This window comes from Malaclemys terrapin, chromosome 10, assembly GCF_027887155.1.
Source record: "Malaclemys terrapin pileata isolate rMalTer1 chromosome 10, rMalTer1.hap1, whole genome shotgun sequence".
NCBI classification, from domain to species: domain Eukaryota; kingdom Metazoa; phylum Chordata; order Testudines; family Emydidae; genus Malaclemys; species Malaclemys terrapin.
The window spans coordinates 64380153-64406017 of record NC_071514.1 but is presented as its reverse complement, the minus strand read 5'-3'; the positions used below and the strand labels follow the sequence as shown (position 1 = coordinate 64406017).

The 25865-nt window shown below is 44.2% G+C and overlaps 2 protein-coding genes and 1 long non-coding RNA gene across 6 annotated transcripts in view; 1 reads left to right on the top strand and 2 right to left on the bottom strand.

Moving 5' to 3' along the window:
- The window catches only part of TVP23A (trans-golgi network vesicle protein 23 homolog A), a 32109-nt gene that overhangs the window by 5686 nt on the left and 558 nt on the right, over nucleotides 1-25865 (top strand). For 2 of the 3 annotated variants that reach the window (XM_054042100.1, XM_054042103.1), the window contains exons 3-7: nucleotides 5430-5574; nucleotides 7337-7426; nucleotides 18387-18515; nucleotides 20520-20648; nucleotides 21537-21605. In XM_054042100.1, coding sequence (XP_053898075.1) covers nucleotides 5430-5574; nucleotides 7337-7426; nucleotides 18387-18515; nucleotides 20520-20648; nucleotides 21537-21599 — 556 coding nt within the window. In that variant the 3' untranslated portion in view covers nucleotides 21600-21605. The remainder of the gene's footprint in view (nucleotides 1-5429; nucleotides 5575-7336; nucleotides 7427-18386; nucleotides 18516-20519; nucleotides 20649-21536; nucleotides 21606-25865) is intronic. The other variant, XM_054042102.1, reaches the window with a different exon arrangement.
- On the bottom strand, nucleotides 11250-20558 carry LOC128844391 (uncharacterized). Of its 2 annotated transcripts, none has more exons than XR_008446468.1 (3): nucleotides 20496-20558; nucleotides 12410-12496; nucleotides 11250-11572 (listed from the first exon to the last, which is right to left on the bottom strand). It is a non-coding gene; the product is annotated as an uncharacterized LOC128844391 (long non-coding RNA). The 2 variants fall into 2 exon arrangements; XR_008446469.1 differs by lacking the exon at nucleotides 20496-20558 and adding an exon at nucleotides 16510-16591.
- Nucleotides 23778-25865, bottom strand: part of NUBP1 (NUBP iron-sulfur cluster assembly factor 1, cytosolic) — a 61637-nt gene continuing 59549 nt past the window's right edge. The window contains exon 2 of the mRNA XM_054042098.1: nucleotides 23778-25813. Within this exon, the coding sequence (XP_053898073.1) occupies nucleotides 25099-25782 (684 nt within the window). The 5' untranslated portion in view covers nucleotides 25783-25813 and the 3' untranslated portion in view covers nucleotides 23778-25098. The remainder of the gene's footprint in view (nucleotides 25814-25865) is intronic.

Genomic DNA, 25865 nt, shown 5'->3' with positions numbered 1-25865 from the left:
TTACATCTATTTAACTAGATTGGTGCAGTTGCTTAGTGTGGAGGCAATTATACCATATCAAGGTGTAAAACACAAGTATATAATTTTTCAGTAAAGCTAATCCAATAAACCCCTTTATATCAGTATAACTATATTCACACTAGGGAAATGCAACAAATGTAACTAAATTGATTTTTTTACCAGTTTAGTAAAATGGTTCAAAAATTGAGTGTAGACAAGCCCTAAGACTGCCTTCTTTGATGGCCACTGTCCACTGAGAATTAAACTGAAATTGCCAACTTAATTTATAAGCAATCATTCAGCTATAAGTCACCGATTCTGCATGGTGTAGTGCTCATGTGGAGCCCAATGTATGCATACAAATGCAGGATCAGAGGGTGAGATTGTAAGTTTTGGTTACTTTTGCTCAGTACTGGCTTTGAATGCATGAACTAGAGCTAAAGGGTCATTACATTTTAAATGTCTCCTGAACCATCCTATTTCACTTAGTTCTCTGCCTCTAATACCAAACTATAGCAATCATCTTAGAAAAAAATCATGATGCTGTTTCTTTGAACTGCATGTTAGTTAATATGAATTGGCTTTTTTGTTTACTAATTACATTGGCCTCTTCTGACTGTCCTTGTATGTCTAGAGAGCTTTTAGGAAGGGCTGTTTCCAGTTGCAGAAATAATATTGAATTAAATATAGATAAATACCATTTATGATTTTGGAAGGTATACATTTCGCTTTGTTCAAAAGGGACACAGGTGTTCTGGCTTAATGTTTTACCTCCTCTATAACACAGTTCTGCTTGGGAATATTCTGTCAAAAATCTTATTTAGACAGTAGGAACTAGAAACTGTCAATTGCAGCTCTGAAGCAGAAGAGTGAACAAGTCAACAAATCTATTCCCAGAGTTTTTTTTTCTGGTGCATAAATGAGGAAGTAAATTACTGTACCAGATTAATTTAAAGGTCCTTTGGCATAAACAGAAATGGACTACATTGAAATACAACAACATGGAATTCTTTAAGCTTCTGAGAGGTTATTCTAAACAATGGGGTGCAAGTTATTACATACATACATATGCACAAAGCAGAAGAGCCTGGAACCCTAGCTCTGTGAGTAGGTTCTTGACTGATTAAATCCTGCAGGCCAACCACTTAGTCAATAGTATTTGCTATCAGCATGACTTATATATAACTAAGATGGGTAAACACACTTCAGTCACTGTTTCCCAAGTAGAAAAAGGTTTCAAAGCCATAAGCTAGTGAAGAATATGCTGAAGTCATTGAATAAAATATTACACTTTTGCTCAGCATTGTCTGATATGGCAATACAAGATTGATAGGGATACCATGGTGGGAGCTTCAGAAAAAGCAGGCGGCCATCACTCAGCCAAACATGCAGTTTGTTTTGGTTTATCGTAATTGTACCTTCCTATTTTTTTTAGCCACAGGTTTCCATGGTGAAAACTAAACCTAATTGCCCTTTCAACTAATTATGCCACTTATCTTTATGATTTACATTCTGAACTTCCCACAAAGAGGAAGCCAAGTGTAGGTCTCGAATATAAAAAACCACCCAATATTTAGAGAGAGAGACAGGACACATTAATTTGCAAAGAAGTTAGAAAGCTGTAGAGCACGTCTCAGTCTGTAGAGAGGCAGCATTTCATGGTATCAATTCCTCCTCAAAGTCCACTGCCTTCTTGCCAAAACTCCTGCAAATATGGTGCAAAAATAAAAAAAATCCCCAATTTTAACAATTGTAATGGGACCTATACTCTGGGGGAAGTGAGGCCATGATTAACTTGTGTGACAAAGTTCCTCCTCTGCCTTGGTAGGTCCTGCATTTTTTGGCAGAATTATTCACCTCACAGGTTCACTGCAGCCCTCAGTTTGACCGCTTCTGATAGAGGCTCAAACCTACCGTTCGCTCAGCTAATCTCATCACAGGCCAGCATTGGGGAACTGGAGAACAATCCCTGCAGTCTCTCTGTCCCACCTAGTGGGTCAGGGACAGGCCAGATCCCTTTCCAAATTAGACCTTCCCTTCTGGTGTTTCTCACAGACCAGGTCAACTCCTCCTGTGTCCGATCAGGAGTTTGGGGGGAACCCAGGCCCACCCTCTACATCGGGTTCCAGCCCAGGGCCCTGAGGATAGCAGCTGTCTACAATGTCCCCTGTATCAGCTGCGTGACAGCTACAACTCCCTAGCCTACTTCCCCATGGCCTTCCCCCAGCACCTTCTTTATCCTCACTGCAGGATCTTCCTCCGGAAGTCTGATCACGCTTGTACTCTTCAGTCCTCCAGCAGCACACCTTCTCACTCCCTTCTCCTTGCATGTCCCTTGACTAATTGGTGGGAGGTCCTTTTTAAACCAGGTATCCTGATTAGCCGTAATTAATTCTAGTAAGTTCTTAATTGGCTCCAGGTGTCTTAATTAGCTTGCCTGTCTTAACTGGTTCTAGCAGGTTCCTGATTGCTCTAGGGCAGCCCCTGCTCTGGTCACTCAGGGAACAGAAAACTATTCATCCAGTAGCCAGTATATTTGCCAGTCTGACCTGTGGGAAAATTCCTTCCCAATCTCACACAGGGTGATCAGTTAGACTCTAAGCACGTGAGCAAGAACCAGCCAGCCAAGCACCTGAGAGAGAGAATGCCTGGTGTCACCTTAGAGTCCTGTGTCTCCAGCCGTGGTCATCCTTGCTGCTTCAAAGGATGCTTCTTCCAGTGAACACCTATCCAAGTTTGGGATCAGAACATTTCTAAGTCCTGGTAGCACTATTAACACCTTAATGTCCCTCAACTTTAGTATAGCTAATACATTTCAGCAACTGGTCTATTCTGGCAGCCGTTACCCACCACTTGTCTGCCTGGTTTTGCTCCATCACTAATGTTTATCAGCACAATGCACCTTTTATGTGAAGCTCTGCCTTGTGTAACCTCTCCTTGCTACTTACCACAGCAGAGTAATAGTCACTTGCCTTTCTGGTCCATTTCATTAATGTCACAGGTCTTCCCAGACATCCTGGCAATGACTATATAGCTCCAACGCCCTACATTTCCCCATATTGATTTGCTGTTAAAATCAGAAAGTGTGAAACATACATTCCTCATTATCCCTACTGGAGTGAAGTTGACACACATTACAGATCTGCAATAGTAATTCAGTACTCCCAGTTTTGACAATTTCCAATATAATCATGTCTTTTTACACAGAAACTGCTCAGAGGAAGTAAAAAAAAACAAAAAAACTTTCATCTAAAATTTCATATGCTTAGTTGTAAACCAGAGAATGGTTTTTGGAAAGTTTGAGGTTAGTGTGGGTACGAACAGAAGAATGATTAAATATCAACTCATCTGTTTACCTGGATTTGTTCCCTGTGTCATTATTGCTTTTTTAATAAAGTGAGTTTCTCTCTTTTGTGAACACTGCATTGCCAGTTGGTTCTGGAGGAATGAAGTATTCTGTTCAGCTAGCACATCATAAACAATTATTAACTAAGTTTTGACTGCAGGAGTTTTGACTGGTGTGGATTAATGAATGTAACTCTCTGGTATAACCATATGTTAATCATATACTTTTGAAAATACTACTATCTACAAAAATTTATTATTGTCCACTCCTAACTAAAAACTTAAACATCATATTTTGAACTCAATTAAAACTATTGCATTAGGCTTTACTCTTACTTTTTTGCAGTCTTTTACTTTAGTCAGAGTTAATTCATTTAAATGTTAACATCTATAAAACTTCTAGCATGTCAGCTCATTTCTGGAAGTAATCATTTTGGATAGGACCCATTCCATAAGTTTCACCTTCACCTCTGGATACTATATCACCAGCGAGGTATTTTGATCTGTTAATATTACTGTATCTTGCTGCTTAAGTCTTGTAAAAATTTGGCTATACTAATTAATGGCAGCTTTATAGGGACAATTCCAACATTTTATATGCAGGCAACATTGTGAATTTTATGTTGGAGACCCAACACTGGGTCTACTGCTCACGCTTCCTGCTACCTGTCACATTTAAGCGTCGGCTATGTCTCATTCATTTAAAAAAATAACTTTCTTTAGAGGATCAGTAAAGATATACAGCAGGGGTACTCAAGCTGAGGGTCAGGAGGTTATCACATGGTGGGGTCGTGAGCTATCAGCCTCCACCCCAAACCCCGCTTTGTCTCCAGCATTTATAATGGTGTTAATATATATAAAAACGTGTTTTTAATTTATAAGGGGGGGGGTCACATTCAGAGGCTTGCTATATGAAGGGTCACCAGTACAAAAGTTTGAGAACCACTACTATACAATATTTTTACTATACCTTGCATAATAGCATTAATTATTAAAATGGGAAAATGGACTAATTATTGATTAACTAACAAATTAGCTGCCTTATTCAGAAGGTGAATTGTGTTTTTCCATCACAGAGGGTGATAGTTGAATTCCTAAAATGGAAGTGCCTCCAAAATTAATTGGCAAGCTAACACTGAAATCTGTATATGTGCTAATTAAGTATTAGTCTGCTACCTTGCAGATGGAATCTGCAACATAAAACATTCCTCAATAAAACAGCTTTCCTGCTGAACAGGACAGATGCAAGTTCACCTTCTTTCCAAAGGAACAAGATTTGTTTAAGTGGCTGGGTTTTTGCTTGTATCAGCTGAACAGGTCCAACTAACCATTGGAACTGTGAATTGGGCTCAAGTTCACATACTTCATAGCTTGTGTACGCCAAGCTTATTGTCTACACCAGGGGCTCCTTGCATTCCTCCATTCTCTCCCACAAGCTCCTTCTGTGCCACCCTCCTATCCCCTTCTGTTTCAGGGTTCCCCTGAAACTCTTCCCTGCCACTCCCATTTCCACCATGCCAGGGGCACTGTATCTCCATCCCCCACCCCACCAGGGGTTTCGTGTGCCTACCCCCCCTATTCCTGGGTCTCTGTGTACAATCCTCTTTCCCAGGTCCTCCAATCTCCCCCACCACCAGGAGTTCAGTTCCCAATGAACCCCTCTCCCGTACCAGGGTCCCCCATTCTCCCCCCTCTGCCAGGGGCTAAGTGCACCCTCTTTCCCATACCAAGGTCCCCCTAGTCCCTCCCAGGGTTGTGTGTGCCCCTATTCTCACCAATATGCCACGGGACTGCCTACAACAAATGATGAAAAAACTAGATTTTTTTTGTTCTAAATTGGGGAAAGAAGAAATGTTTATAGGTAATAGGCAGCACAATCTTCTTTTTAGTCTTATGCTGAAACTTAGCTAGTGGGAAAACCATGATTGTTTTGTTGAATAAGGGATCTACATCCTATCACACACATTTAAGTAGATATCACATGTTTTTCAACAACATTTCATAAACATTAAATTGCAACATTGGTAAATATTGTAATATGTTTTGTCTCTTAAGTTAGTAAGTGTTCTGGATTGTTTCTCTAGGCATCCCCTGGCTACCTTTTTTCACCTGTTTTTCCGAGTGAGTGCTATTGTTACCTACTTGCTCTGTGACTGGTTCAGCAAAAGCTTTGTTGCCTGTTTTGTCACTATTCTTCTCCTTCTGTCATTTGACTTTTGGTCTGTTAAGGTAAGAACATTCTGAACGAGTAATGAAGTTTAGAAATATCTGTTTATTTCTTGATTTTGATTTTTCTTAATGACAAATACAGTGAAAAATAACCATCGGATAATCCTGTACTGCTCTTCCTTTATTAAACTTGCTGAACAGCTTTGTTTTAACTAGATGGAAGCAGCATTTACATATTTTAGTACAAATATTAAGGCAGTTACCTCACCTATGGTAGTCTTGTTTATGCTTTGCCTTTGGAATCATGTAAGGTAGTGTTCTATGCCTTAGTGATCCTTACATTCAATTTAAAGAGCAGTATTCATTGATGAACTCCAAAAAGGATGATAGCTATAATACCATATAATATAAGCTATAATATAAGGCCTTTGAGATTGAGAAGCTTTTGATGTAAGAGGGGAAAATTTTTCATTTATACATCTTTTAAAAAGCCTGGAGTCTAGGCACCCTGAAAGTGTAAAGAGATACCATAAATTTCTAATAACTTCAGAATATAACCCCATAGCTTTAATGCAGTTCTAAACCACTTAATAATGGAGAAAATGCAAAGGATCAGAGAGGAGGACTAAGGCACTGATTTTACAATCAAATCCGTGTGGGTAGACTCTTGTGCCTGCATGGAACCCTCACAGAAACCAGTGGGGCTCTTCATAGATACCAAGGATCACTGAAGTCCTGATCCTACAGTTTGAACTGCAGAAGACAGCAATATTGCCACTAATGTGCTGGGCCTTCTGAATTTGACCCCATCTTGTAGAAAAGTCTAGTGATACTGACAGGAAAATCTGTCACTACTCACTAGTTATTTGAAAAGCAATTTTAAAATGAAGACAAACTGGAAAAAACAAACTTTTAATCTTGTTCTGCCTGGTCATGATGTCTTAGAAAGCTTTGGAGTACTTAAAGAAAACAAAGAATTTATTTAATTTTTTTGTCAAACCGATAAAAATTGATCTATGTTAAATCTAGGATTTTTTTGGGGAGGGGCTGGGGGTGTGTGTGTCTGGGCAAGAAAAGAAGCCTAGAAGTGAGAGAAAGTTACCTGAGCTATAAAGCCTGTGGATGTCCCTACCTATATATGTGGCTTTCCATTTTACTTCAAAAGTGACTGAATAAACATTGTTCCTGTATTATACTAAATTTAGATTATTTTGAGATTTTGGGGAGGGCCTTTGGATGCATTAAAATGGGCAGTTGAATATATATGTTAACCTTGCATTCAAAGAAAGTCTTAGAATGAAGGGAAAAGGGAGAGAAATGGAACAAGGACTGTGTGTTAGTTTATAGATGCATGTTGATATAATGAAAAATTTGTACAGTAATCATTCATATGTAAAGATTAGTGCCTAACTTGTTTGTTTGTGAATCTTTGTTACTTGCTTGTTTATAATGAATGTTCCTCTTTTCTATACCCTTTTGGATTTCCCCTCTTACATTCACAGTGTGACTGGGTGTTCCCCAGATGAACTTCACTATCTGAATAACTCCTCTTGTAATCGACTTGGGAGAGACATTTTCCCATTGAAATAAAATTGCATTGTATTAATGCTTATATTAGAACAGTATTATAAGGCTCTGTAGTTTATTGGCCTGTCACCATGCACCCCTAAAAAATTTGGCATAACTCTCAAAACTTTAAACAGTTGACAAAAATGATCTAGTCTTTCAGAGTCGTGTTTGTGAATTAAAAAAAAAATAAATCTTGGTCTAATGTGAATTACCTAGTTGATTTATGGAAATAACTGACTACCTCTGTCTCTAGAATGTAACTGGAAGACTCTTAGTTGGCTTACGTTGGTGGAACCAGATTGATGAAGATGGAAAAAGCCACTGGGTTTTTGAAGCAAAAAAGGTACTTTTAAAGTAAGAACTGTAGTAAAACTTTATTATGTTACAATGTATAATGATAAACAGCTGATAAGTAGTGCTGATACACTATTAAGTGCAGTTAATTCTGGAATTTTAATGTTGTGTAAAGGATATTTTTATCCCGATTTTACAGCTCTTGGGATAAATTTACAGAGCAATATTAAAGGAATTGAGAGCACATTTGAGAGTTTTTTCATAGCACTAAACTTTTGTCATGCTACAGTTTCAACACTTTGACCTTGGCGACAACAACAGGTCCTGGCTTTATGACAAATTTATATAATTTTATTGCTTGTAGAGTTACAATTTTTATTTCCTGGAGAGAGAACATTATGTGTTAGCTTGGTGTTGTATTTGCCCACTCCTGTTACTGATGGCAGTTCTGCTCTGATACTCAAGAATTGTGCTGGAAATGAAAGTTACCTATCTATAACCAGAGCTCTTTGAGATGGACTATGTATATTAACATTCCTGGGTGCAGCTCAGACAGTGGAATCTTTTCATAGCAGTGCCCATTAGAGTGCTCATGTATCCCTCCTACCTCTTCCCCTTGCATTCCTGAATATTCTGAGGGCAAGGTTATAAAAAGGCATATGGTACCTTTTGCTACTTCAGTTCCTTTCACCACTTTCTCAGACTCAAGATTCTATTAAGATTCCAAGGAAGAGGAGAAATTGGGTGGGGAGTGTCCATCTCGGAGGACAGGTAAGTTAGAGGATACTCAAAGAAATGAAGGTTACTATTCCATTTATGGAGTTCTGCTTGCCAAACTATCATATAAGTGGGAAGGTAGGACTTTGAGTGCTAACTGAAGCCAAAGCCAGGTAGCAGTGTTTTGTAAATGTACGTATAGAACTCCAAGGAGCAGCCTTTTAGAAATGCAATTGTAACATGGCTAAGGTATGTTATGGAAGTGGTGTGTGACCTATTGCCAACAAGAGATAGAATGGATGCTTTCCTCAGTTTGACAAATGTGAAAGTTGGATACCACCTTGGGAACGAATCTAGGGCTATGGTTACACTGGAGCTTTACAGCGCTGCAATTTTCTCACTCAGGGTGTGAAAAAACACCCCCCTGAGCGCAGCAAGTTACAGCGCTGTAAAGCGCCAATGTAAACAGTGCCCCAGCGCTGGGAGCGCGGCTCCCCTCTTGCAGGTGGAGTACCTACAGCACTGGAAGAGCTCTCTCCCAGCGCTGGCGCGCGACCACACTCGCACTTCAAAGCACTCCCGCGGCAGCGCTTTGAAGTTTTGAGTGTAGCCACGGCCTAGGATTAGAATAGAGCACCATCTTATTCTTGTGAGAGAGAATGAATGGAAGATTAGCCAGAAAGAGCATGTAGTTCATTCATTTGCCTAGCTGATGTTATGGCTACTGTGAAAGCCATTTTAATATATAGAAGGAACAGAACAGGCTGCTGTAGGTTGAAAGGGAGGCTTCATTAGCTGCATAAAGACTAAATTGAGATGTCATGCTGGTACTGGATTTTTTTTTATTGGTGGATACATATCAGTAAGTCTCTTCATAATTATCTTTCTGGGCCTGATGGGTAGCTTTAGCTGCTAGGTGAACTTTCAAGGATACAGAAAGACCTGAAAGCTTTAATTGAAGCAGTTATTCAAGAATAGACTAAAGTGGTGCCAGTGGTAGCGTTTAGCTGTTTTGATGTGGCGGGGTGGGGACAGAGTGGGGAAGAGAAGTGCCTGGGGATATCTGCAATGACTCATCCAACCTTCTCTTCTTTGGTGGACAGATCTGAGGATAACTAGCAGGAGCCTTCCTCTTATTCCAACCTTAGAGGCAGAAACCATTCTTCTTCGAGAGATGTCCCTGTGGGTGCTCCACTACAGGTGTTGGTGCGTCCCTGCGCCTTCGCCCGGAGATTTTTGCAGCAGTACTCATAGCGGCCACGCATGCTCAGAATCTGCCCCCCCGCTGTGACTCTAGGGTAATAGAACGCATGCGTGGCCGGTCTCCTCAGTTCCTTCTCAACCGTCCCCGGCCTGAGACGGAGCTCAGCAGACTCATTAGAGAATCCTTCACTATTGCCTTAATTATCCTTTAGAAACCAGTTTTTTCTGTCAGTTTTCTCTGTTAAAATAGTTACTTACCCAGTTTATCTTAAAAAAAAAAAAAAAAAAAAAAAATTTCCTGTCAGCCGCGGCTATGCCGGGCTCCACCGGTTTCAAGCGCTGTGCTATTTGTAAGGAAGCTATCCCGTCATCGGACGGGCACTCAAAGTGTATAAAATGTTTGGGGGAAGCTCACATTCCCCAAAAATGTGCCCACTGCTGTAAACTCAGCTCCAGGGCACGGAAAGACAGGGAGCTTAAACTCAAACTGCTCCTGCTTCAAAAATCTATCGGGTCAGTTTCAGACCCAGGCATTGAAGCCGGCTCCGCTACCCGACACAGCCCCCCCCCCTCAAAAAAGCTCAAGAAGTCTACGAAAAAGGGGCACCTTTCCTCACCGAGCAAGACTATGAGGCATAAAGTTTCTCCAGGCAGATCAACGATCTCTCTGCCTGTGATTCCTCGCCTCAGCAATTTTCACGAGCCAGGCTCCTCCGGAACAGCGCAAAAGCCGCCTGAGGCTTCAGCGCCGCCGAGAAGCTCCGGTGCCGAGGCATCAGGCTTCCAGTTGCCTGCCTCAGGGACGGCACCGTTCGGCACCGCGAATGAGACGGTGCCGACATTCTACAGCACGCCTCACCCGAGGCAGCCCGACATTTCTCGCCCGGCACCGACCGTGGCACCGACGCCTGCGTGGCATTCTGACACACAGATCACAGCCAGAAGCCCCGATCGCAGGAATGCTCTTGTGCAGCAGCCTCTGTCGGCTCAGCTTTCATCTCCCGCAGGAGCTGCTTTCACTCATTTTACCCAGACAGCTGATCTGCTAGTATCACCTACCTTGCAGTCTCCGCTCATGAATGCATATTCTGTTTCGATGCCTGAGTCAGGATCTGAGCAGTTTTCCTCCAGTGAGGAGGAAGCAGATCCACAGGGAGTTTTTTCCCCATATCATGACTCCCAGCCCCGGACCCAGAGCAATAAGGGCTATGGAAATACTACCTCATCCCACTCTCAGGACCCTGCCCCTTGGGGGATGAACCCCTGGATGGCACCACCTATGCCCTACCCGCCACCATGGCAATACTGGACACCATGGACATCATACCCTCGGGAACACATGCCCCGTGGCCATTCGACCAGGCGCAACACTGATCCAGTGCCGTCTCCTAATGCATATGCTAGTGACACGAGACGCCTGGCAACACAGCCACGTTCCCAGGATAAACCTAGCCCTTCTCCTGGTCCAACAGATCCGGAGTTAGCACCGGAGGAAGCATTACTTCCCCTTCCTCCCACTCCCTCTGATGAATATACAAAATTCCAGGACCTCTGGAAGTGGTTCCCGAACAACAGCATGAGCTAACGAACATCCTACAGCCCCCTTCTTCCTCCAGAGTGGCACTTCCAACTAACGCAGCCCTTTTAGAACCCGCTAAGTCCATCTGGCAGACTCCAGCGACAAGCCTACCTACCTGCAAGCAAGCGGACAAGAAGTATTTTATTTCTCCAAAGGACTCTGAATTCCTTTTTATCCACCCAGCACCAAACTCATTGGTAGTGGACGCTGCAAACCAGAGGGCCAGACAACAGTATTCTCGTTCTGCCCCACCTAACAAGGATAGCAAACGACTGGACCTGTTTGGTCGCAAGGTCTATGCATCCTCCACCCTCCAATTTCGCATAGCTAATTATACTGCAGTCCTGGCAAAATACGACCATAAAAACTATAATAAGTTAATGGACTTTATTGATGACATTCCAGAACAAAGAAAACAACAGTTCAGAGCTATAGTTTCTGAGGGCCAAGCCATTTCACGCACCGCTCTCCAAGCAGCCCTCGATGTAGCCAACACAGCGGCAAGATCTACCGTTACAGCGATAGTCATGCGACGGGGCTCATGGCTCTCCTCTTCCTTTTTTCCTCGCGAAGTTCAGAACACAATTGAAGATCTTCCCTTCGACGGTGACAAACTCTTTGCTGCTAACACGAATGAAGTGCTTCATTCAATGAAAGACTCCAGAACAACCCTCCGGTCTTTAGGTCTCCAGACACCTACGGCAAGAAGACGACAATATCGATACCAACCATACCACCGGCCACGTTATCCCGCATTTACACAACCTTCCCATAGACCGCAGGAACAGCAACAGCTGCAACGTCCACGATCAAGATTCCAGCGACGTCGCCCAAACTCTACAGGGGCGCCTCAACCCCCACCAGCTAATAGGCAGATTTGAAAACTTGGTCGAGGGTTTAGAAAGCAATGCCCTCACTTCAGCCGGCACACCAATCTTTGGACACCGCCTATGACCTTTTTTCCAACAATGGAGGAAGATTACCTCCGACAAGTGGGTCTTAGAGGTAGTTACAATTGGATACGTCATCCCCTTCCTCTCCTTACCTCCCACCCACCCACCCTCCCCGTCCCTCTTCAGGGACCCGTCTCACGAGCAGCTACTCTTCCAAGAGGTGCAACATCTCCTTCATCTGGGAGCAGTAGAAATCGTGCCAGAGCGACACAGAGGGAAGGGTTTTTACTCCCATTATTTCTTAACGGAGAAGAAAAATGGGGGATGGCGACCAATCCTCGATCTCAGGCGGCTCAACAGATTCATCAAAAAGCAAAAGTTCAAGATGGTGACCCTCAATACCATAATCCCAGCGCTGGAGCAGGGCGACTGGTTTTCTGCCCTCGACCTACAAGATGCCTATTTCCACGTCACTATACATCCGGCCCACAGACGTTTCCTCCGATTTACCCTTGGTTCCACACATTTCCAATACAGGGTACTCCCCTTCGGACTATCTACAGCCCCCCGTGCTTTTTCCAAACTTCTAGCTGTAGTCACTGCTCACCTCAGGAGACAAGGGGTAATAATATTTCCGTACCTCGACGATTGCCTCCTCAAAGCTTCAACATTCGACGAGGCGTTCCGGTTCACACGACTCACAGTCGAGTGCTTTCTTTCTCTCGGCCTACAAATAAACAGAGACAAATCCACATTACGCCCCACCCAGCACCTTCAGTTCATAGGCGCAGACCTCGACTCTCGGACCGGGCTAGCATCGCTCCCACCCGATCGCTACAATTCCATAAAACAACTGACCACAACTATTCGCAACAGCCCTCAGGTAACTGCCCGAGACTGCCTGCAACTACTAGGTCACATGGCCTCGTGCACTTTTGTCGTCCAGAATGCACGCCTACACATGAGGTGCTTCCAAGCGTGGCTGGCAACGGTTTACAAACCGAATATGCATTCTTTAAACAAGACTCTCTCCCTGCCTACTCCAGTCAAAGACTCGCTACGTTGGTGGACCGTCCACTCCAACCTTTGTTCTGGAGTCCCGTTTCTTCAACAGGCTCCATCACGCATTCTGACCACCGATGCATCTATGACAGGGTGGGGTGCACATATGTCTCATCACACAGTACAGGGACTATGGTCACCAACCGAGACCTCCCTGCACATAAATGTACTAGAACTTTGAGCCATTCGCAACGCGTGCCGTCACTTCCTGCCACTAATCAAACATCATCACGTACGCATAATGATGGACAACATTGCTTGCATGTTTTACGTAAACAGGCAGGGCGGAGCTCGTTCCCATTCGCTGTGCACAGAGGCTATGAAGCTCTGGAATTGGTGCATTGTGAACAACATCTGGGTATCAGCTGCTTATCTTCCCGGAATCATGAACACCACAGCGGACGAACTGAGCAGACGCTTCCCATGGGACCACGAGTGGGAGATAGACGAGAAAACCATTCACAACGTATTCAGCATCTGGGGTTACCCAACAATAGACCTCTTTGCAACTGCAAAGAACAAGAAATGTCTCAATTTCTGCTCCAGAGCAGGACTGGGCAAACATTCCCTGGGGGACGCATTCATGATCTCATGGCACCGAAACCTATTCTATGCGTTTCCCCCGATACCAGTTCTCAACAGGGTTCTGATAAAAATACGAACGGATCGAGCCAAGGTGATCCTCATTGCCCCATCGTGGCCCAGACAACCATGGTTTCCCTTCCTCACCAGAATGTCAATCCAACCACCAATCTCCCTGCCGCTTATTCCGAACCTTCTATCTCAGCAGCACGGTCGTTTTCTCCACCCCAACCTGTCCATGCTTCACCTCAAGGCCTGGTTCCTACGTGGTTCTCCCAACGCGAATTAGATTGCTCCGAACAAGTTCAGGAGGTGCTCCTACATAGCAGAACGCAAGCTACTCGCAAGACCTATCTTCAAAAGTGGAAACGATTCACACATTGGTGTTCTGCCAAACATCTTTCTCCTACCTCGGTACCTCTTCCGTTTATATTGGACTATCTCTTGGGCCTTAAGCGATCCGGACTTTCTTTCAGCTCCATCAGGGTCCATTTAGCTGCTATTACGACTTTCCATGACAAAATTGATGATACGTCTGTCTTTGCTCACGCTACTACGAAGCGTTTCCTCAAGGGCCTACAAACCTTATATCCAGACATTAAACAACCGACCACCCCCTGGGACCTTCATCTGGTACTGTCTGCCCTAACTCAGCAACCCTTCAAACCCCTAGCCACGTGCTCCCTTTTACACCTCTCCATGAAAACAGCGTTTCTAGTGGCAATTACTTCTGCCAGACGAGCAGGAGAAATAGCAGCTCTCATGGCTCATCCACCATATACGATATTTTTTAAAGACAAGGTTACCCTCAGATTGCATCCCAAATTTCTTCCAAAGGTTCACTCATCATTCCATATTAATGAACCCATACACCTCCCGACTTTTTTCCCGAAACCACATGCAAACTCCTTTGAAGCCTCAATGCATACACTAGATGTTCGCAGAGCCTTGTCATTCTATTTGGATAGAACCAAACCCTTTAGAACCTCCTCTAGACTTTTTGTCTCTGTTGCAGAGCGCTCCAAGGGCATGCCTATTTCTACCCAGAGACTCTCGAACTGGATCTCCCAGTGTATCCGACTGTGCTATCAGATGAAAGGGGTTGCACCTCCAGATGGCATTAGAACACACTCCACTAGATCTCTGGCTGCCTCCATCGCGTTCTTACGCAAAGTCCCCTTGGCTGACATTTGTAAAGCAGCCACCTGGTCATCTGACCATACTTTTGTTAAACACTATGCCCTTATTCAAGGCCCTTTATCTGACATACGCTTGGGCAGGGCGGTACTCTCGACGGCGTTCCTACCAGATCCGAAGTCCCTACCTCCTTAAGATACACTGCTTTTAAGTCACCTGTAGTGGAGCACCCACAGGGACATCTCTCGAAGAAGAAGAGGAGGTTACTCACCCTGTGCAGTAACTGACGTTCTTCGAGATGAGTGTCCCTGTGGGTGCTCCACTACCCACCCTCCTCCCCTCTACTTCGGAGTTGGGGGGCTTCCGTGGTAGAGAAGGAACTGAGGGGACCGGCCACGCATGCGTTCTATTACCCTAGAGTCACAGCGGGGGGGCAGATTCTGAGCATGCGTGGCCGCTATGAGTACTGCTGCAAAAATCTCCGGGCGAAGGCGCAGGGACGCACCAACACCTGTAGTGGAGCACCCACAGGGACACTCATCTCGAAGAACGTCAGTTACTGCACAGGGTGAGTAACCTCCTCTTTTTGTCCTTTGTGGAGCCGGCACTGGATCCGTGCAGTGCATTGGGGTTTCCACAGTAAAGGTTAGTGCAGTGCAGATGGACAATGTAGAAACAACTGCCAGTTCTGGAATAATCTTCAGATTTGAAGTGATCTTCAGAACTGGGGGATAACTCTTAGGCAGGGATTTTCCTTGACCTGACATCTTAGTCTTTGATTTAGGAACTGATGTTTTGATCCAGATCCGACAGATCGGAGGAGTCTCCTCAATAGGATTTGGCCCTGCTAACAGGAGTTGCCTTGTCTTGCACTGTGTTTCTCGGAACCAAAGTAGACCAATATCAAGATTTTTCAGAGTCCAGCATCGACTGTCTGAGCACTTAAAGTTTAGATCAGGTGATCTGGGCACTGGCTGCATTGAGGTCTTAGATCCATATCCTGGGGCAGAGATCAGAACTTTATGTATAGTGTTTTTCATCTTCTCACTCTCCAAGGTGTCAGAAGCTGACACTGGCCTTTTCACCTTAGATGCAGGACCCGTTGGATGAGTATGAGCCAGGAGGTTTTGCAGTCAGAGCTGCTTGAAGCAATAAGGTTTGCAGCCTCTTCTGGTGCTCCTTGTGTAGTTTTGGAGAGTGACCCTCTCTGCAGGCCAAGTATAAATGCTCTACAATAGGCATCATATTCCAGGAACACTGCTGGACAAAAGCACACCTTATGAAATCACATCTCTTAGTTTTCAGATCTGCCATGGAACTGGAATTGAAGTCTCAACTAAGAACAAAGAATAAAAAACTGAGTTTAACACTATACTAAGCTAAGGCACTGCATTTTTAGAGAATGATTTGGGTGTGATGGATCCAGAGAGATTCATGTCAGGCTACTGTCTAGTTGAAAGAAACTGAAGTGGTAGAGGGCACCCTGCCCCCTTTATAATAGCCTTGCCTTCAAACATTCTGGAATGCCAAGGAGTGCATGAGTGCTCTAACAGACACTGCTATGAGAGAAAGTTCCAGTCTGCCGCACCCACTGGCGTATCCCCAGAGTGGGAATATGCTGAGGACATGCTATAACCTTTCCTAACAAGCTCTTGGGGTAAAGATTCATCAGTGTTTCCAACTTGGATGCTATAACTTTTCTGACCATACTGGATTTAAGTTCTATAAAAAACCCAAACTCTTTGTTTATAAGACCTGTGCACTGAATCTTTACTTTGCTCTACTTAAACCATTGCTTCCCTTTTTGTGCTTCATTCTAGCTCTTCATACATTTTGGATGTTTCCTCTTTCACTCAAGACAACTCAGCATTTTTGTAGATTGAAAACAGTCCTGTTTGTGCATAAGAGAACGTGTTAAAGTCAAATCAGTACTTTAACTCGCGTTAGTGTCTGAGTTACCTCTTCAGGAGTCAGCTTAGATATATCTGGCTTCTGTGGGAGCAGGAGTCATGCCTATTATGTATTTGTTGTGACTTCAAAATAGACTGGGCATGCTCTGCAGTTACCTACTTAAACAGTAATCTTGAAGGATTCCCTTTGTATTTAACAGAGAATGAAGTTTGCGTGGTGCTAGGCATGACCTTCACTGTAAAATATATCAAACATTTAATAGTAAGTTATACAAATAAAGTGAAATCTATCATTGTACACAGTTTAATAATAGAAGAGCTGGCTTGCATTTCATGATTTCTAAATTGTAGAATGTTGCAAGCTTGAAACCTATAGGGTGCCAATTTATTCTAAATGGCTTTCCAGATAGTTATGTCATTGCTCATTTGCAGTGGAGCATTTTACACAGCATAGAGTATGTCTAGAGTAGACCAGTGGTCTCCAACCTTTTTACACACAAGATCACTTTTTGAATTTAAGGGCAACCCAGGATCTACCCCCACCCCTTCCCCGAAGCCCCACCCTGCTCACTCCATCCCCCCACCCCCATCCATTGCTTGCTGTCCCCCACCCTCAATCACTTTCACTGGGCTGGGGCAGGGGGTTGGGGTTGTGGGGGATGCAGACTTTGGGCTGGGGACGAGGGGTTTGCAGTGTGGGAGGGGGCTCCGGGCTGAGCCTGGGGTAGGGGGTTGGGGTGAGGGGTGCAAGCTCTGGTAGGGAGTTTGAGTGCAGGAGGGGACTCTGGGCAGAGTGTTGGGTGCAGGAGCAGGTATGGGGTGCAGGCTCTGGGAGGGGGCTCAGGGCTGTGGTGTGGCCTTCCGCTGGGCAGCACTTACCTCGGGTGGCTCCCGGGCGGCGGCACAGTGAGGCTAAGGTAGGCTCCCTGCCTGTCCCGACCCTACACCGCTCCCGGAAGGGGCCAATGCGCCCCTGGGATGAGCGGGGGGCATGTGGCTCCGCACGCTGCCCCTCTCTGCAGGCACCGCTCCCACAGCTCCCATTGGCCAGGAACGGGGAACTGTGGCCAATAACTACTGTGGCCAATAGGAGCTGCGGGGGCAGTGCTTGCATGCAGGAGCAGCGTGCAGAGACCCCTGCCCCCCACGGGGCCATGCTGGCAGCTTCCAGGAATGGTGTGGGGATGGGGCAGGCAGAGAGCCTGCCTTAGCAGCAACCCCACTGCCCCCCCAGAGATCGCGATTGACTGGGAGAGACTCTAGGATCAACCGGTTGGTGACCACTGGAGTAGACTGAGCTGTGCTCCTAGTTTTTCCAAAATCCAAGGTGAGATTAAATATGAGCCAAAATGACACATTGATTTTTGAGAATTAAGTGGCGGTTTGGTTCACAATTTGCTCCTAAAACATTATTATTCTGCCTGTTAAACAGTGTAGTGTGCTGGACATACTCATTCTAGGGTACTTCATAATTTTGTAGCATTTAAATAAAATCAACTGAGTTCTACCACTTAGTATGTTTCTTTTCATATTGTTGAAGATAAACTTGAATTTTAATGGCTGTTTCATGCAGAATATAAATGTCTAAAATGCTTGGTGGTTCAACTAGTTACCCAGCATACCTATGGTACTAAGTAGAGTTCAGGGCATGACCAATTTTTGTCTGTGTAAATAAAATTAATACAGTATTTAGAAGCTGTATTTTGTTCTCCCATGCTGCAATGATTTCAGTTAACTGAATGCATATCTAAGGAAGCATACAGCCAGGCAATAGGAAATAATTTATTTCAAGTAGCTACAGCTGATTTTATATAAAACACAACAGGAACATATAAATGCATATAAATTATCTGTGAAAGGAATGCCTCAGTCCTTAACTGTTGTTAGGGTGTTTTGGTAACTAAAACTAAATGTTTTTCTTTCTAGGTATCTACAAGCATAGCTGCCTCAACTGAAGTTGAAGCTCGAATCTTTTGGCTTGGACTGATTATCTGTCCAGTTATTTGGACAGTGTTCTTTTTTAGCACTTTGTTTTCCTTGAAGTTGAAATGGCTGGTAAGCATGGGGTAACTCCATATGAGCTGTGGGTGATAAGTGCAGTGAAGGGGAAAGGAGCAGAAAAACCAGTATATTAAAAATATAGTTTTAAGTTAGATTCCATAGAAAGTAAGAATTTAAGTTAGAAGATTAAAATGATAGCTTCAAGAAGTTGTAGAGCAGGCTTCTGTTTTCAAACCGTGGGACATTTTGCTGACATTGACCGTCTACAGTCAGGGCCTCCCGCAGCTCCCAGTGGCCGCGGTTCGCTGTTCCCGGCCAATGGGAGCTGCGGGAAGCGGCGGGCCGCAGGGGCTGGGAATGGCGAACTGCGGCCACTGGGAGCTGCGGGATACTGTGCCTGCAGACAGTCAATGTCAGCAAAATGTCTCATGGCCTGCAATCAGATTACCCTGATGGGCCGCATGCGGCCCGCAGGTTGCCCACCATTGGTGTATAACATATGCTTGAAATGAGGCCTTTTAAACTTCAGTTACCATTACTGGTTCCAAAATAAGATTCTGTTTTCTAGAAAATGTCTGGTACTTTCTTTGGAAGAGAGTACGACCAATAATATTAATTTTCTTAAGTTCATTAGACAGCTAGATGGAGAAGTGCAAAGTACTATACTTAGGAAGGAAAAATCAAATTCACAGCTACAAAATGGGGAATAACTGGCTAGGTTGTAGTACTGGTGAGAAGGATCTGGGTGTTATAGTGGATCACATGTTGAATATGAATTGACAGTGTAATGCAGTTGCGAAAAAGATTAATATTCTGGGGTGCATTAACAGGAGTGTCATATATAAGACACAGGAGGCAATTGCCCCACTCTATTTGGCACTGGTGAGGCCTCAGCCAGTACTGGGCGCCACACTTTAGGAAAGGCTTGGACAAACTGGAGAGAATCCAGAGGAGAGGTTTTATCATTTTTGTGGCTGTCACCGTTCAATCACAAAATAAGCACTATTTTTTCCATACATTGCGGAAAAAGTAACCATGTAACTTTTCTAAATTGTTTAGAAAACCTGACCACTGAGGAATGGTTAAAAAAACGGGCACGTTTAGTCTTGAGAGAAGACAACAGAGGGGGGAACCTGTTATGTCTTCAGATTTGTTAAGGGCTGTTATAAAGAGGACAGTGATCAATTGTTCTCCATGGCCACTGAAGGTAGGACAAGAAATAATGGGCTTAATCTGCAGCAAGAGAGATTTAGGTTAGATATTAGGAAAAAAGCTTGGATTATAGGGATAGTTAAACTCTGCCAAGAGGTTGGCAATCCCCATCATTCAAGGTTTTTAAGAACAGGTTAGACAAGCATCTGTCAGGGATAGTCTAGATATAGTTGGTTGTGTCTTATCGCAGGGGGCTGGATTTGATAAACTCTCGAGGTCCCTCCATCAGTCCTACATTTCTGTGATTCTGAAAGCTGCTGAAGGTGACCTATTAGAAAATGTTTACCAAATCGTTTTGTGGTACTAAAATTATGCTTTCTGCAAATGTTGGCATATCTTCTAAACTGTACTCTTAAGTCTTTCATAAATTTGCAAATTATTATAGAACTTCCTTTGTAGGTAAAGGGGTAATGGCATTCAAGGTTAAATATATTAAAGGTCTTGTAAATAGCTGGTAGTGAGAATTTGGCTATGAATGTCTTAAAATGAAGGGAACATGACTGTATGTAGATTTAAAGCACTGACAAAATGGGTCAAGCTGGAAGGAGTGAGACCAGAGCTGGGAGGCAGGGAACTGATTTCCATCCTTGAAATGTAAAGTGAGACTTCCTCCTCCCCCCCACCCCCCCAAAAAAAAGGCTAATCTGTCAGTGGCTAGGGAGAGGTGTTACTGGTTATTTAAGCTTCCTAAAATGCAAGCTTTATTATTTGAAGGTAAATTCCTTTTGATATTACTTACATTAATCATCATTATCATTTTGTCCATACTAAGTTGTTGATTGTCTATAGCCTCTTAGAGAGACAAGTTGGGTGAGGTAATACCTTTTATTGGGCCAACTTCTGCAGGCTCTTGTGATAGCTGGAATCTCCCTTCAAGCTGCTAACTTATATGGATACATCCACTGTAAATTAGGAGGGAAAAAAAGCATCAGCAAAGTAACTTCGAGGTTTTTGTCACAGCAGATGTTTCAGAGGGTAAGTATTAAGCTTAGTTATTATTCTCAATAGTCTCATCATGTATGTGTTTTCCATAGCAGCTTTTAAGGAATGAAGCATTATGCTGATTTACACTTTGATAGACATGATTGAGGAATGCCAGGTTGTGCTTTATAGTTAGTTGTGTTCATCACATATACATCTAAGTGGACCTACAGATTTCCTGTGCACGAATAATATCAGCGCAAAAGTCTGTCAACCCTTTTAAAGTCTCAAGCTAGTGGTCTCTCTTTCTGAAATGCAAAATTAATGTTTAATCTGAAAAAACAGTTTGGGAATTGTATGGTCTAACTGCTGCACTGCAAAAGAGTAAGTGTGACCTGAGAAGCCAAAAGGACCCATTGACAAGGACTGCTTTGCAATAAATGAAGGTTTTCCTTGAAAAGTGGCCTGTAAAAAGGGCCTATAAAATTGTCCTGGTATTTGTTCGAGTTCTGTTCATGGTTTGGGGTATGGTACAAAAAAAATCTTGCTGCTGCTACTACACTCTTTTCTTTTATGGATGTGGATGGCAAAGACTAACAAATCAATTTCTAGTTTCCCAAAAGATGCAGAATTGAGTGGCTTAAGAAAATAAGCACCATTTTCCCCCTACATTGTGGAAAAAGTGACCATGTAACTTTTCTAAATTGTCTTGTGTGCATGCCTGAGGTATAAGACAATTAGACAATGTGTTTTATAAAAAACCCATTCTGTGCTGATGTATTACCTCCTTGGAATAGTTAAGATTAAGATTTTGTAAAGTACATTAGAGGTGGCAGCAAAAATGATTGAGGAATGATTGCAGTAGATGTTCTAGATACTAATGCTGGAGCAGCGTTAGGTTAGTAGAACATCATCTTTGGATTTCATGTGTTCATTCTACAGGAGAGACAAGAAGAAATTCAGGGTATGGATGTCCTGAAGGATATGGAAATACATAACCACTAGGTGACTGTAAGTTGAGGACTGATATTGGAAAAATGGATAAGCAATAAGGCAACATCTATTAAGTAACACTATTCTAGACCATGAACCCTGTCTGAACAAGAATAAAGAATTGCTTGATCAAAACATGTCAAACTCAGATTTTTAGTGACAGAGTTCCTTTGTTGCAGTTATAAGCTAACACCTTAAGATAAAAAGGCAATGTATTCAGGAAGGAAAATTTCAATTTTTACTTAAAACAGGCCAAAGTATCCTACCATGCAAATAATTTTCTTGCTTCTGTTTGAGAAGTTAATACAGAGTTTGTTTGTTAATGATTGGGGTCATTTTAAACATTAAGATAGAGATCGGGAATCCTCCAGAGGATTTCTGATCTCTGGGTGTTTCTAATACTCAGTTCTGTGATATTCATACTATATAGATCAGGCAGCATAATTTCAGAAGTGTAATAAAAAAGACAACTGCAGTTTTCCTACAGTATGTGCTACTCATTTCTCAGAGTTTGGGCTTATTTCTGGCATAAAGGAGGGAGGTCTGGAATCGGAGATTGGGATCATAGAATATCAGGGTTGGAAGGGACCTCACGGGGTCATCTAGTCCAACCCCCTGCTCAAAGCAGGACCAATTCCCAACTAAATCATCCCAGCCAGGACTTTGTCAAGCCTGACCTTTAAAACCTCTAAGGAAGGAGATTCCACCACCTCCCTAGGTAACCCATTCCAGTGCTTCACCACCCTCCTAGTGAAAAAGTTTTTCCTAATATCCAACCGTAACCTCCCGCACTGCAATTTGAGACCATTACTCCTTGTTCTGTCATCTGGTACCACTAAGAACAGTCTAGGTCCATCCTCTTTGGAACCCTCTTTCAGGTAGTTGAAAGTAACTATCAAATCCCCCCTCATTCTTCTCTTCTGCAAACTAAACAATCCCAGTTCCCTCAGCCTCTCCTCATAAGTCATGTGCTCCAGCCGCCTAATCATTTTTGTTGCCCTCCACTGGACTGTTTCCAATTTCTCCACATCCTTCTTGTAGTCTGGGGCCCAAAACTGGACACAGTACTCCAGGTGAGGCCTCAACAATGTCGAATAGAGGGGAACGATCACGTCCCTCGATCTGCTGGCAATGCCCCCACTTATACAGCCCAAAATGCCATTAGCCTTCTTGGCAACAAGGGCACACTGTTGACTCATATCCAGCTTCTTGTCCACTGTAACCCCTAGATCCTTTTCTGCAGAACTGCTGCCTAGCCACTCGGTCCCTAGTCTGTAAGAGTGAATGGGATTCTTCCATCCTAAGTGCAGGACTTTGCACTTGTCCTTGTTGAACCTCATCAGGTTTCTTTTGGCCCAATCCTCTAATTTGTCTAGGTCCCTCTGTATCCTATCCCTACCCTCCAGTGTATCTACCACTCCTCCAAGTTTAGTGTCATCTGCAAACTTGCTGAGAGTGCAGTCCACGCCATCCTCCAGATCATTAATGAAGATATTGAACAAAGCGGGCCCCAGGACTGATCCTTGGGGCACTCTGCTTGAAACCGGCTGCCAACTAGACATGGAGCCGTTGATCACTACCTGTTGAGCCCGACAATCTAGTCAGCTTTCTATCTACCTTATAGTCCATTCATCCAGCCCAGACTTCTTTAACTTGCTGGCAAGAATACTGTGGGAGACCATATCAAAAGCTTTGCTAAAGTCAAGGAATACCACATCTACTGCTTTCCCCTCATCCACAGACCCAGTTATCTCCTCATAGAAGGCAATTAGGTTAGTCAGGCATGACTTGCCCTTGGTGAATCCATGCTGACTGTTCCTGATCACTTTCCTCTCCTCTAAGTGCATCAGAATTGATTCCTTGAGGATCTGCTCCATGATTTTTCCAGGGACTGAGGTGAGGCTGACTGGTCTGTAGTTCCCTGGATCCTCCTCCTTCCCTTTTTTAAAGATGGGCACTACATTAGCCTTTTTCCAGTCATCCAGGACCTCCCTCAATCGCCATGAGTTTTCAAAGATAACGGCCAGTGGCTCTGCAATCACATCCACCAACTCCTTTAGCATCCTCGGATGCAGCGCATCCGGCCCCATGGACTTGTGCTCGTCCAGTTTTTCTAAATAGTCCCGAACCACTTCTTTCTCCACAGAGGGCTGTGCTGCCCAGAGCAGCAGTCTGGGAGCTGACCTTGTTCGTGAAGACAGAGGCAAAAAAAGCATTGAGTACATTAGCTTTTTCCACATCCTCTGTCACTAGGTTGCCTTCCTCATTCAGTAAGGGGCCCACACATTCCTTGACTTTCTTCTTGTTGCTAACATACCTGAAGAAACCCTTCTTGTTACTCTTAATATCTCTTGCTAGCTGCAACTCCAAGTGTGATTTGGCCTTCCTGATTTCAGTCCTGCATGCCTGAGCAATATTTTTATACTCCTCCCTGGTCATTTGTCCAATCTTCCACTTCTTGTAAGCTTCTTATTTGCGTTTAAGATTAGCAAGGATTTCACAGTTTAGCCAAGCTGGTCGCCTACCATATTTACTATTCTTTCCACACATCGGGATGTTTTTTTCCTGCAACCTCAATAAGGATTCTTTAAAATACAGCCAGCTCTCCTGGACTCCTTTCCCCCTCATGTTATTCTCCCAGGGGATCCTGCCCATCAGTTCCCTGAGGGAGTCAAAGTCTGCTTTTCTGAAGTTCAGGGTCTGTATTCTGCTGCTCTCCTTTCTTCCTTGCGTCAGGATCCTGAACTTGACCATCTCATGGTCACTGCCTCCCAGGTTCCCATCCACTTTTGCTTCCCCTAATTCTTCCCGGTTTGTGAGCAGTAGGTCTAGAAGAGCTCTGCCCCTAGTTGGTTCCTCCAGCACTTGCACCAGGAAATTGTCCCCTACACTTTCCAAAAACTTCCTGGATTGTCTGTGCACCGCTGTATTGCTCTCCCAGCAGATATCAGGGTGATTAAAGTCTCCCATGAGAACCAGGGCCTGCGATCTAGTAACTTCTGCTGCTTGCCGGAAGAAAGCCTCGTCCACCTCATCCCCCTGGTCTGGTGGTCTATAGCAGACTCCCACCACAACATCACCCTTGTTGCTCACACTTCTAAACTTAATCCAGAGACTCTCAGTTTTTCTGCAGTTTCATACCAGAGCTCTGAGCAGTCATACTCCTCTCTTACATACAATGCAACTCCCCCACCTTTTCTGCCCTGCCTGTCCTTCCTGAACAGTTTATATCCATCCATGACAGTACTCCGGTCATGTGAGTTATCCCACCAAGTCTCTGTTATTCCAATGACTTCATATTTCCTTGACTGTGCCAGGACTTCCAGTTCTCCCTGCTTGTTTCCCAGGCTTCTTGCATTTGTGTATAGGCACTTAAGATAACTCGCTGATTGTCCTGCTTTCTCAGTCTAAGACAAGAGTCCTCCCCTCTTGCACTCTCCTGCTCGTGCTTCCTCCCAGTATCCCATTTTCCCACTTACCTCAGGGCTTTGGTCTCCTTCCCCCGGTGAACCTAGTTTAAAGCCCTCCTCACTAGGTTAGCCAGCCTGCTTGCGAAGATGTTCTTCCCTCTCTTCGTTAGGTGGAGCCCATCTCTGCCTAGCACTCCTCCCTCTAGGAACACCATCCCATGGTCGAAGAATCTGAAGCCTTCTCTCCAACACCACCTGCGTAGCCATTTGTTGACTTCCACAATTCGACGGTCTCTACCCAGGCCTTTTTCCTGCACAGGGAGGATGGACGAGAACACCACTTGTGCCCTGAAGTCCTTTATCCTTCTTCCCAGAGCCACGTAGTCTGCAGTGATCTGCTCAAGGTCATTCTTGGCAGTATCATTGGTGCCCACATGGAGAAGCAGGAAGGGGTAGCGATCCGAGGGCTTGATGAGTCTTGGCAGTCTCTCCATCACATCGTGAATCCTAGCTCCTGGCAAGCAGCAGACCTCTCGGTTTTCTCGGTCAGGGTGGCAGATAGATGACTCAGTCCCCCTGAGGAGGGAGTCCCCGACCACCACCACCCTCCTCCTTCTCTTGGGAGTGGTGGCCGTGAAACCCCCATCCTTAGGACAGTGCATTTCATGCCTTCCAATCGATGGATTCTCCTTCTGCTCCCTTCCCTCAGATGTATCATCTACTCCACTCTCTGCATTAGTACCTGTGGAGAGAACATGAAAACGGTTGCTCACCTGTATCTCCATTGCTGGTACATGGACGCTCCTCTTTCTTCTTCTGGATGAGGAGAGCAGAGGAAAGGCACATTTGAGAGAGATGTCTGGCAACA